This window comes from Teleopsis dalmanni, chromosome 1 (genome assembly GCF_002237135.1).
Source record: "Teleopsis dalmanni isolate 2A chromosome 1, ASM223713v2, whole genome shotgun sequence".
NCBI lineage: Eukaryota > Metazoa > Arthropoda > Insecta > Diptera > Diopsidae > Teleopsis > Teleopsis dalmanni.
Window position 1 is genome coordinate 69,118,408 of NC_051846.1, and position 11,878 is coordinate 69,130,285.

Here is an 11,878-nt window from a genome sequence, read left to right on the forward strand (position 1 = left end):
CAATATTAAGCATCGGAGGTGCAATTAAGACGCATCGGAGAAAAGCAAATCGCATTAGATGAAAATGGATCTTATTAGGAAAAAAATGTAAGAAACTGTAAAGCTCCATATGCGTTAGAAAAATGCTGTGTAGTTTGCAGGAAGATAACAACATTTTGCTTTGTTATTGTTTTTGCTAGAGGGTGCGTAATTTCCAGTGTGCTGTTCATCTTCTCAAGTCGCATCTGCCAAAGACATGCCATGAAACTCATGCAATGGAATGCCTCATGCCTACTTTCAAAGTCAAACAAATGGACAAGTTAAGCGACATTGGCTGCTGTGGCGGCGGCAGTCATAATAGACTTTATGTGCACATTCTAGTAAGCAGGCAATTGCCTGCGCTATAAAAGTTTCAATTGAAACCGAACTGCATTGGTTGCATTCCAATGCGGCTCCAAAGTTCTTAAGACACTTGCACGCCGCTTCTTGCAAATATAAACACACAAACACTCAATTAAGCACACTTCTTTCTGCCAAAGCTCTCAATCCTACAAACCGATATTGAATAGTGAATGGTGAATACTCGGACTCGTTGTCAGAAGCCAATTCCATTAATTTCGTTTTTTATAAGCCAGCAGCACTTGCGTTGAAGTTGTTTCAAGTGCAGTAACAGCACATGACTTTGAGGATTATCGCACCGATGAACGTGATAATGACGTTTATATGCGAATTCATGACTGCAACGAGTACGGCCGGTACGGTGAGCTGCACTTGCCGTGCGTTAATTGCGGTGCGAATCACTTGAATTTGTGTTGCGTTTGGTGTTAGTAAATTTGTTGTTGACAGTATTTGCTGTTCTGCGCGTTAAGATAGTTTCAATCTTTTTCCTTGCACTTTTTCAACAAAATTTATAATTCATATAAATTAATATATTTTATTGAGGAAATGTGCCTGTTCAACGTTTTGTTCAAAAAAGTTTTTTTACAATTTTTTATGAGGCAATAAAACTAATAACAGACAAAGTTGTACTGAAAAAAACATTTCTTTTTATAAGTAGAAGAATGTGAAATATTTTCAAATACATTTTTTTTTTTTGGAACTGCATTTTAAATGATAATGGCTCAAAAAGTTATTTCTATATAGTTAAAAAAATTAAAATACTTTATTATAAATAATTAACAATTTTACTGTCAGGCAAAACTACTCTGTGACCCTATTAAACTGCAACCCACTAAAGTTGCCATAACTTTCGAAATGAAAAAATGTTGTTAATTGACGAAATGACGACAAAAAAAGACATTTAAGCTTCGTGCTCTGAATGGCATCTTGACACATGCCAAATCGGTGATCCCGAAAGGGTTTACTGTCGGATATTGAGATGATTTTAATTGGTTCAAGTCTCACACTGACTAGACTTTCGCTTGCTTTACAATTCTTCAAAAACAAAAAAAATGTTGTCTTACAACAACTAATTTGATTGTTTAGAAGCATACAATAGTATATGTATCTCTATTTAAACGTAATAATGTGATAGGACTACATTTAAAAGGAAGAAGAAAGGAAGGAAACAAGACTTTTGTAGTCTCCAAGCATCCGAATGTAAACAAATCTTTAGTGTGTCAAACCATAGCACAATATAATGAAATTAACAGTGTTGTAAAGCGCTATGATGATAACCAAAATAAACCCATGTTTGCGGCAGGATTAGAAAAAAATTCAGAAAATCAAATTTGGACTTGAATGTAATCCAAGTTGTGTTTATGCAACAAACACTCCAAACATAGCCCAAAAAAAGCTACATAGATGCCCAAAAACTAACGATGTTGAGAAAAATAAAATGCGTTACTTTAGTAATATATAAGCAAATCATAAAAAAGTAAAAAATTCTTGCTTGTGTTAAATAACAAAGGGATCATATAAGTATTTGGATAATTGAATCGCATCAAAGAGTCGGAAAAAACCGTTTTTAATAATGTGTGTCCGTAACGCTTTCTAGTTTCTCTACGATAGTGCTTAATTTGTTTTTGAAGGTGAATAGATTCCCTATTCTACAAAATTAGGTTATATTTTAGGCACTAATTATTATATCATTGTCTCCAAGACAACTACCCAGATAATTTTTCAGAACTCTTTTAATAATGTACAGTCTTGTGGCATCTTTGAGCAATTGGCAAATTTTAGCTATTTTCTTTCAAATTTTTTGAGACCTTATTTGTCATGCGATTTTATGATTTTAACACAATATTTTGGGATATTAAAGTCTAATGCTAGGTCATTAAACATTTTTATTTTGTCAAGCAGATTTTTCTCTTGTGTTTCTAGTTAGCCTGTAGATTAAGTTAGATATCTTGCTGCTTTCGTAATATTATTATTTCCTAGACTCGATAAATGTGGTAGATACTAGGCGGTACCCGCCTCACGAAACATGTGGTCATTGAATTATCATTTCTTATGTTTGTTGTTTTTTAATTTTATTTTAATTATATCTTTTAATTAGTCACCATGTGAACTTTGATATTTAAATTTTTTTTCTGTTAATTCTTGTTGCTGATCACCTATGATGTCGATTGGCGTCACTATTTCAATGAATGCTAGGGTATGTTTAGAACTAACTACTTTCAGCTCCACTTTTAAATTCCAAAATTGATAAATATGTCAGTTTATTTTAAGTAGTTACAGAAATACCTATTTACCTACCTTTAACTGTAGCACACATCAGGTTAAACAAAATATTTTTCTAAATAATTTAATTTGTCATAATTTAACTAAGCTACCTAAGAACAGGATAAAATAATTTAGTATTTTGAGGCGAAATTGTTAATTTAAGCAATGCCATCTAATGTATTTTACAACTACATTGCGTGCATGCAACGTGGACTGTTTTCCTCGCAAGTGTGCACCCGACTTAACTATGTCTTAGTTAACTCCGGTCAAAAATAAAAAAACAATTAAAAAGTTAATAGATTTTTTATCTTCATATCTTATTTTGTTAATTTTGTTGAAACTATTTTAGATTAAAAAAAACAACCATACAATTAAAAAAAACCAACCATTAAAAAAACCAACCATAAAGTACAATCAAAATAATAATATTGTAAAAATAATAACCCAAATATTTTCATATAACATAAAATATTGAGGAAATAATATTATTATTTATTTATTTATTTTTTTGAATTTTTTATATTATACTTCAAATGACAAAGGAAAGTACTACGTAGAAAATGAACTAGAAGGTGACACGTCAAGAGCTTAAGTTACCTAAAGCAGTTTCGCATATGTAAGCCACTGGCGACATGTAAACTGTTATAATTTTTTTGTAAAAGAAAACGGAAAAAAAACATATGTTCAGATCTAGAATTTTCAAGAGGGTATCAAATTTAAGATATCATATATATTTTTTGTTTATGAAAAATCAAGTTATAACAGGTATTAAAAAAAAACGAAAAACTTAATGTCGAAATACATAAATCAAAATCAAACAAAAGGGTGTGACATAAAACCGATTTGACACACAATTAAAATATTTTTAGCTTCTATGAAGCAGCGATAAAAATATGAAAAAAAAATTTTTTAACTTGTCTGCTATAGAAAAATGTGCCAACAACAAAGCATCTAAGGAATTTCAAACTATTTCTATAATTATTTAAAAGCAATAAAATCAAACACCTGAGAACCTATAAACTGAACAAAGCAGCACTAATGAAAACCAAATGATATCGTCGTCAAATAAAAGACTTAAGCGACAAACTTGATTCTGATTCTCTAAATTGGAAGTTAATGGCTTTACGGCAAAGAAGTTAAATGCTTAAAAATTATGCAAAAGAGTTAAAAAATTTTTAGGGATCACTAATGCAGTTGCATATATATCAAAAACAACTGTTAGATGAACTCATTTGGTATGAGCATAAATTTATACAAAATAAAATACCAAATATCATAAATTAAATCAACATTTTTTTGAACAATGTTAATAAATTTATATTTATTTACAGCTCATTTCATAGTAACGTGTACAAATGAAACGGTTTAGATGGTTGCTAGCAGCTCAACAACCACACAAGCGCAAGATTTGCGTACAAAAACGACAATAACAACCGCAACCGTTAAGGCGGCAACTGCAACAACAACAAACATAGCAACGACAGTGGCAATTCATAGTCCACCAAAAGGACTAAGTACACTAACAGCAATAAGTGGAACTGCAAATACTACAGCTACAGTAACAGTAACAGCAAATGTTACAAACAACAGCAATAAAAATTTACCAACAGCAACAGCAGCAGCAGCAGTCACATCAACACCAACACCAGCAGCAGCCACAACAACAACCACAACAATTTTACAAGTGCCATTGCCAGCAGCACGTACTACAATTAATAGCCACAGTAACAAAAATACGAACAACAACATTAACCACAATATCAAATGCAACATTAACAATTTGCCAACAACCGCCTTAAAGACAACAACAGCAGCAACATCATCATCATCAGCAGCAGCAGCAGTTACAGCAAATGTTGTAGTAAATAGCATAAATTTTAATGCACAATTAATTAGCAGTCATAACAACAGCAGCACTGGCATCAACAGCACCAGCAACAGCAACAGCAGTAACAATCACAACACCAGCAGCAAAAATATCAGCAATAGCAACAGCAATCATTGCAACAACAGCACAAATATAAACATTTCGCATAACTCAAGTGGCAACGTTGCAAATATGCCCGGTCGGCATAGTTGGGATCCAGGCCGTCTTGGAGTTGAGCATTTAGCAGGCGCCTTGAGTCCATTATGCATAACTGACGCTAATCATGAAATTGTGCGACCAAAGCCAAGAAGGTAAGTTACCACTTACAAATGTAACTTTAATTTAAACTCCTTTTTTGCTTTGTTTTTAACGTTAATTGTAAATTTATGAAAGTTGAGCAATTCTAAAATAAATTACAATTTATTTGTGCTATAAAAATGTTTTACAATTAGAGCTTAAATTATACAGTTAAAAATAATAATTGAGATATAAGTTGTGTTGTGATTTGAAGATATAATATTATTTACAATTTTAGAAACAATAATAAATAAATTAAATATGTCTTCTTCAACATAAAATTACTTTATATAAAAAACTATTTGGTTTTTCATCAAAAATATACGTTAAATGCTAATAAAATAAAATTAGTAACAGATTAAAATGTGAAACATAACATATATGTTACGTATCATAAACAAAGTTCAAAATATAGATAAAATAAAAAACAATTTCAGAATATAAAATATATTCTATAGGTCAATAAATAATAAATCATTATAAAAATAATTCGAAATATGAAGCAAAAATTCAAAACTTAGTCAGTTTGGCCTAAAAGTATGCTTAGTTATTTTTCGAAATATTTTATTTTTACAGCAACATACTTTTCTGGAGAAGAAAAGTATCTTCATTTTGTATGAAGCTACGAATCTTTCAACTAAAACTTATTATTAAAATAAAAATAATTAATTGAAATTTATATTAAGAATTAATTTTAATTAAGTTCACAAAATTTTCTTAAATAGAGAAAATATATTTAGAGTGTAGAGTGCGCAAAAGTACTATAAAGACAGGATGCTGAGATTGATTTATTCAGCGGATGCTCACACTCTGTTTCAGAACTGCACTTTGTTAAAACCAATGCAATATTTATTGCGTCAAGAAGATATGCTAGACCTCGAACTATAATTCTATAAAATTACCTGAATAACTATTATTATAATTTAATGGAGTACTTGTTATGGTGGACCTAGGTGGTCACAGTTACCATTTAGTAAAACTGATTCAGATACTAACTCAGATACTAATTAAAGTTTTAGTTTTATAAAAAAGTATAAAAAAATTTTAATTAAAAAATATAGGGGTTCTTCTTTTTTAGTATTCAGTTCGTTTTTTTTTCCATTAGAATGATATTTATAAGAGCATCAATGGTTTATATTTCTACATTAAAATAATACTGTCGACGACAACATATCTAATTCCTCAGAAACATTTCAATACTACAGATGGGTATTATTTTTCTTAAATCGATAACTGAAGAAAAACTATTTTGTTTTGTCACTAATAAAAACTATAAACTGACATATGATTATTTTTTAAAACTAATATATCTCATAAGCTATTACGCTCAAATGCTTTTCAATTTTTAAGATTCTTTAAACTCCTTTAAGGTCTAATGTTTTCATTCTAGCAAAAAAAAAAAATGAATATAGACACAAGTTGAAAGCTTTTTTTTTGATACTCGTTGACCTTTATTGTGGATAGTTTTTTCTTATTTTTTCATACAGTTCTCGGTGTCACCAATAATTCCTCAACCATTTTTTTTCATGGATTGATATATGATAATTTCGTGTTTTCTGAATCTTTTAATTAGTAAATTTTAAATCAAAATTCTTTTTTTTTTGGGAGCTTTCTTACTTCTTTTCTCGGTATTTACTCTTTCATGAGTCTCTCTCACTAATCTATGAGCAAGCATTCTCACTATGTAGTCCAACCACTTTATGCATTAGGATTTGATGTATCTTATGGGGTCCATAGCGTTTATAATTCTATATATTTCAGCTTTCTAGTAAATTATAAATAAACCATCTATTTATTGTATATAGTTTTACATTTTACCTAAGGTCTAACTATATCAAATCAGTACTTTTTAGAACCATTTACCTAAAAACCATATTTTTCACACTTCACTGGATATGGATTATTGTGCTTTATTAATTCTTTATAAAATACCCAACGTTTTATTATATTTTAAAAATAATTTTTATAAATAAACATAACATTTTATTTTTCATAATTTTTGTTATTACTTAAATTTGTGGGACATTTAATGTTTTAAATAAAATTATATACATTGATGACGTTGTGTTTTTTCAAAGTAAATCACATTTTTAAAATTTTTTTGAAACTTTAAACTCAATAAAAATCATAATAAAAATAAATAAATACATTAATTAATTACCCATGCGTGGGTGAGACTGAATTGGAACAATGTGTCAATCACAATTATTTACACAACTCACATTAAAAACTTCAGTGACGAATGATGGAAAGATATTTTTTATAAAGAGTTTAAAAATAAATAAATAATATTTTTAGAAAAAAAATTTATTTTTAAAAATTAAACAAATTAGTAAACAAACACAAAGCTAAACAACGCTTGTTAATAAACTTGAAAATTCCATAAGTGGAGGAAGGTTAAATTTTCATTATAAATAATGATTTAAAAAAATCAAAGGCAATTATTTATAAAACAATAGTTTAAACATAATTTATAAAATTTTTTTTTTTAAATATTTTCCATACTAACTAAGCTTTGTTTACGTCTTTTTGGTATTCCTTCACTTTACTCCACTGAAGTGAACTTCTGCAGAAGTTCATTGCTCCGTTTTGGATTTGGACAGTTGGGTGCTTGGACGTTTGGGCGCTTTGGTGCTTGGACGTTTGGGTGCTTGGGTGCTTGAACATTGAGAGAACAGAAGTGTTTTGTATAGAAAACATGAAAACTGTAAAGAACAAACATTGTTTATTGTTTAATAAAGACAACAATGCCCAATAGAAAACAAGTTGGAAATAACAGTTGAGTTACAACCAGCCACAATGTAGCCAACAGAAACAATAGAAAAAACAAAAAGAATTACTGCCAGCAGAATTTTAACTTTTAACTGCAAGTCTGTGATGTCTTAACCATGTTCAGATGAATTCAACACAGTTTAGAAGGGCAAAAATTTGGTCAAGGTTAATTGTGAAAATTAATACGAGGCTTCTGTTTTTTCTTTACTTTGGATTTGATATTAAGGAAATTTAATTTATGCCACACGCACTGAGTTTAATGCGTGACAAGATGAAATAAAATTAGCGAAAGATAAAATAGTTAAAAAAGTTGGTCTTACGAATAATTCAAAAATTAATTTCATGTGCAAAACACAAAAATATTTTAAAAATTTAAAGTTTCATCAAAAATGTTTTTTAATTAATTAAATGAATTAATATATCTATCTGCAATTTTATAATTTTTCAAGATAAATTAACTATGTGCCAACAGTTTTTATTTTAAACCTATTACTGACTACGCCAATAACAGTTTGCGATGCTAATTGGTATGGGTAAAAATTACAAAGCTTATATCTAAATAAATAATTTTAATGAATAAAAAATGTAAATGGTAAATATATAATTATAATTGCATTGTTAAAATTTATGAATTAAAATTACCAAAATATTTTACAGTTGCTGACATGGGCATACCCTGCAGCGAAATTTGGGTTAATATAATGTTGCAACAGCTGAAGTTGCTTCTCTTAGGCAGGGCTGTATAGCTAACATATGTAGATGAATAATAGAGAAGGAAAGAGAATATTTAAATTTTAATCAAAAGTAATAATATATCAAGGCAAAGGATTTATATATATGTGTATACCCATTCTTGCTAATATATATGTACGAATAATTAAGGAGGATAGGAGGATTAAGAATATATAAATTAATTATCAAAAGCATTAATATATCAAGTCACAAGATATATATTATACATATGTACATCCATTGTTGCTAGTAAATAATCAATAATTTGCTGAAAATTGATGTAAAGGCAAGATCCTTCTGGCAACAGTAGCTATTAATTTTAAAAATAAAGTTTAATCAATATATTTCTATAGTACTGGTCTAGATTAAGCTACAATTGCTGGCTAATATAGTCCATATAACCATTTCATATAGTCAACTATTGTAACCAGTCAATGTAGCTTCATCATGTGTTGGGTATAAGCCTAACCATTTGCGCAATAAATAATTCTACACTTCATAATGCAATGCAACTCTTTTGCGCTGTGTTACAGTATTATTTTTTTTATATGATATAAAAGAAAAAAATACATGACATCGTATGTATTTTTAATATAGATTATTTAGCATTGTAACGGGTTGGGTGTCTGATGGTGATGTCGAAGATTATTGAAATTTCAAATTCAATTATTTATCGTTCAATAGAACTTATATGCTCAGAGTAGAAAAAACAGTTCATTAGAGTTTAAGTACTCTTTATTATATATTTGATTTTATGTATTATTATATCATGCATGTAGTACATTGTTAGGATTTGAGAACTCTATTTCTTAAAATAATTTGTTGAAAATTTGGAACTTAGTTTTTGTATTATTTTATTGTACATTTAATGCCTAGATGGGATTTGAGGACTCAGTTTCTTCAAAAAATTTGTGTAAAATTTGTAACTCAGTTTTGTATTGGAACCGAATTGCAGAATTTTAATAAATAATCTTTTATTATATAAATATATACACAATAATATATTCCTCAACTTAGTAGATGACGGGAGATTCAAGAATATGTAATAATTAAAAGGGTTTAAAAGGTGAGGTTAATCTGTCAGTAAACACAACTGAATAAAGTAATCTTTTAAATATATGTAGGAAAGTCCTATTGCAAACGGTATGATGTTTTAGGTAAACTTCTTATTAACACTTAAACAATAGTACAATATTCTAATTATAAAAGTATATATTATTATGTAAAGTTATAATCAGAAAGTGCCGAACTTTGGTTAATTTTGTATATTATTTTCTTTACTTTCTATGAAAAATGGTAATGATATCGAGCTACTGTCACACTTGACCCCCAAGACTTTTGTTTCTACTACAGTATGCTGTTGTTAAGAGTTATTCTCATGGGCTATCCAATAAACTATTATTTATGTAACTTTGTCATCTGTTTTTCTTTCTTGTATAAAGGCTTAATCATACTAATAAATATTTTTTTTAAATATACCTACGTCTCAATACAGTATAAGCATTTTCTGCTTTAATGACATGAAAAAAGTAGTCTTAATTTTATGAACTAATTAAATTAATTTTATTATAACTTTAAAAAGTATCATGAGCTTGTCAAACATTATCTATCGCATATCTCCAAAGCTACTAATAACCATTTACAAATTTAACACACTTCATTATCACCTTCGTGTGAATACTTCTCTTTTATATATACCGAAATCTTGTAATATTTTAACTTATAAAATATATGAGTTCTTTTACCCATGAAATCCAGATTTGAAATGCAAATCAATCTACTTACCTTGTGGTTGTGTAAAATTTGTTTTATATTTTAAGATTCAACTGCGAATTTGTATGTAAAATTTGTAAAAATCTGAAACAACATTTCCATTGCAGAGTTCTCATAGCAAAGCTAAGAAAAGACATACACGTATAATAAAATAAATAAAAAAAATAGATTTATTATTTAAAAGTTGAAGAAACCCATGAATTTTAAGGCCTATAAAGTTGATTAATCTGACAAAAAACTGTTAGCTTAACAAGCAGAGAAGATTAATTTTATGCTCTTATTTCTGGCAATACTCGCAGTTTAATTACTTCGTATTTCACTCTGTGAAAATTATTTCATGCTTCTCCGATTAAATGGATTTATTTTTTGGACTAATGTAGTTATTTTTACATTTCAATAAGTTACGCATTGACTGATTAAATTTCAACTTCAAACTGGGACAAAAATAAAAATAACTGCAGTACTTATATAACGACAACAACAATGCGGATACATAACAAAGCAAATAGTAAATTAAAAATATTTTAAGCAAATATGTGAACTAATTCAGATATCAGATACATATGCGTACACGTAGATAGCAATAATCAGCATAATATGTATATCAAATTATTAGACATAATTTTGTATATCAAAATGAGATTGCGATTGGCACTGGCACTTTTAAGGCTTTGAGCTGTTAAACACAAATAGTGTAAACATTAGATTTAAATTTGGAATGTAATTCAATTAATTTTTGGTATTGATTTTGATATGAGTTTTTGTCAGAATAACGCACAAAATATTCAATTCCCAAAAGATACAACATAAAAACACAAATATCTCAATCGAAAAATAGAAAAAAATAATTATTCATTTCTGCGGTTTAAATATTTTGTAATTTTTTGCTTTAGTTTATTGCCAACTTAATAACACTTGAGTTAAATTTAATAATATTTTTGTTGCAATAAAAATTTTAAATCGTTGCATTGCAACTATTCCCACAAATTTATTGCAAAATATTTGCACAAAAAAAGCAAAACTTAATCAATGTGAAGCAAAAAATAATGAAAAAAATGTTTAATATATCGAATTAAAAATAAATCGTTCGTATTTCGCATAAACGAAATGAAAGTGAAATTGCATGAATATAATTTTGAATTGAACATTAAAAAATCATAACAACAATTATTCGTAAAGTAAGGCAAAAATGTATCTCAGCTTGCCCACTTCATGCGGGGTATAGCCCTTTACGTTGTCACTGGCAGCGAAGACAGCAACAATAGCTGCAGTACGAGTAATAGCCTCAACAATAACAGGTACTCGTACAGAGATGATGTTAATACAATAATACAATAATAGCAGCTATATAATCTTTAGAGGCCATTAAACTCATTCAGGTAATAAAACTGAACACTAAAAACTAAGAAAGACACAATAAATTTAAAGCAACTTTAAAAAAGCCGCAACAACTGAAACTGAATATGAGTCCGAAGACGACCTTTTAATTGGCAACATTGGAATATGAGAGCTTCTTCATTGTGTGCTTGGAACTGCGAAAGACAAAGCTTTTAAGTATATGCCGAGTTTTATGGGAGCAAAATCTTAAACAAGTTACGATTGCGTTTATGAGTTTTATTTATTTTACAAGGTGCATCTGTAGAACGTTTTTAAACAAAACTTGAAGAAATATTCATAAAGAACCATATTCAAATATTTTATTATAGTTTTTCATTTAATTACATTATAGTTTTATAGGCGAAAAGTTACAAGAATCTATACACATAACTCACATAAGAGATGCATCTTGCACTA

General features: G+C 28.6%; 1 protein-coding gene across 1 annotated transcript in view; it reads left to right on the forward strand.

Annotated features, from left to right (window-relative positions):
- Positions 1-7,565, forward strand: part of LOC119683980 (probable serine/threonine-protein kinase DDB_G0282963) — a 41,336-nt gene extending 33,771 nt beyond the window's left edge. The window contains exons 3-4 of the mRNA XM_038097892.1: positions 3,975-4,821; positions 7,367-7,565. Coding sequence (XP_037953820.1) covers positions 4,013-4,821; positions 7,367-7,565 — 1,008 coding nt within the window. The 5' untranslated portion in view covers positions 3,975-4,012. The remainder of the gene's footprint in view (positions 1-3,974; positions 4,822-7,366) is intronic.
- The last annotated feature ends 4,313 nt before the right edge of the window (positions 7,566-11,878 follow it).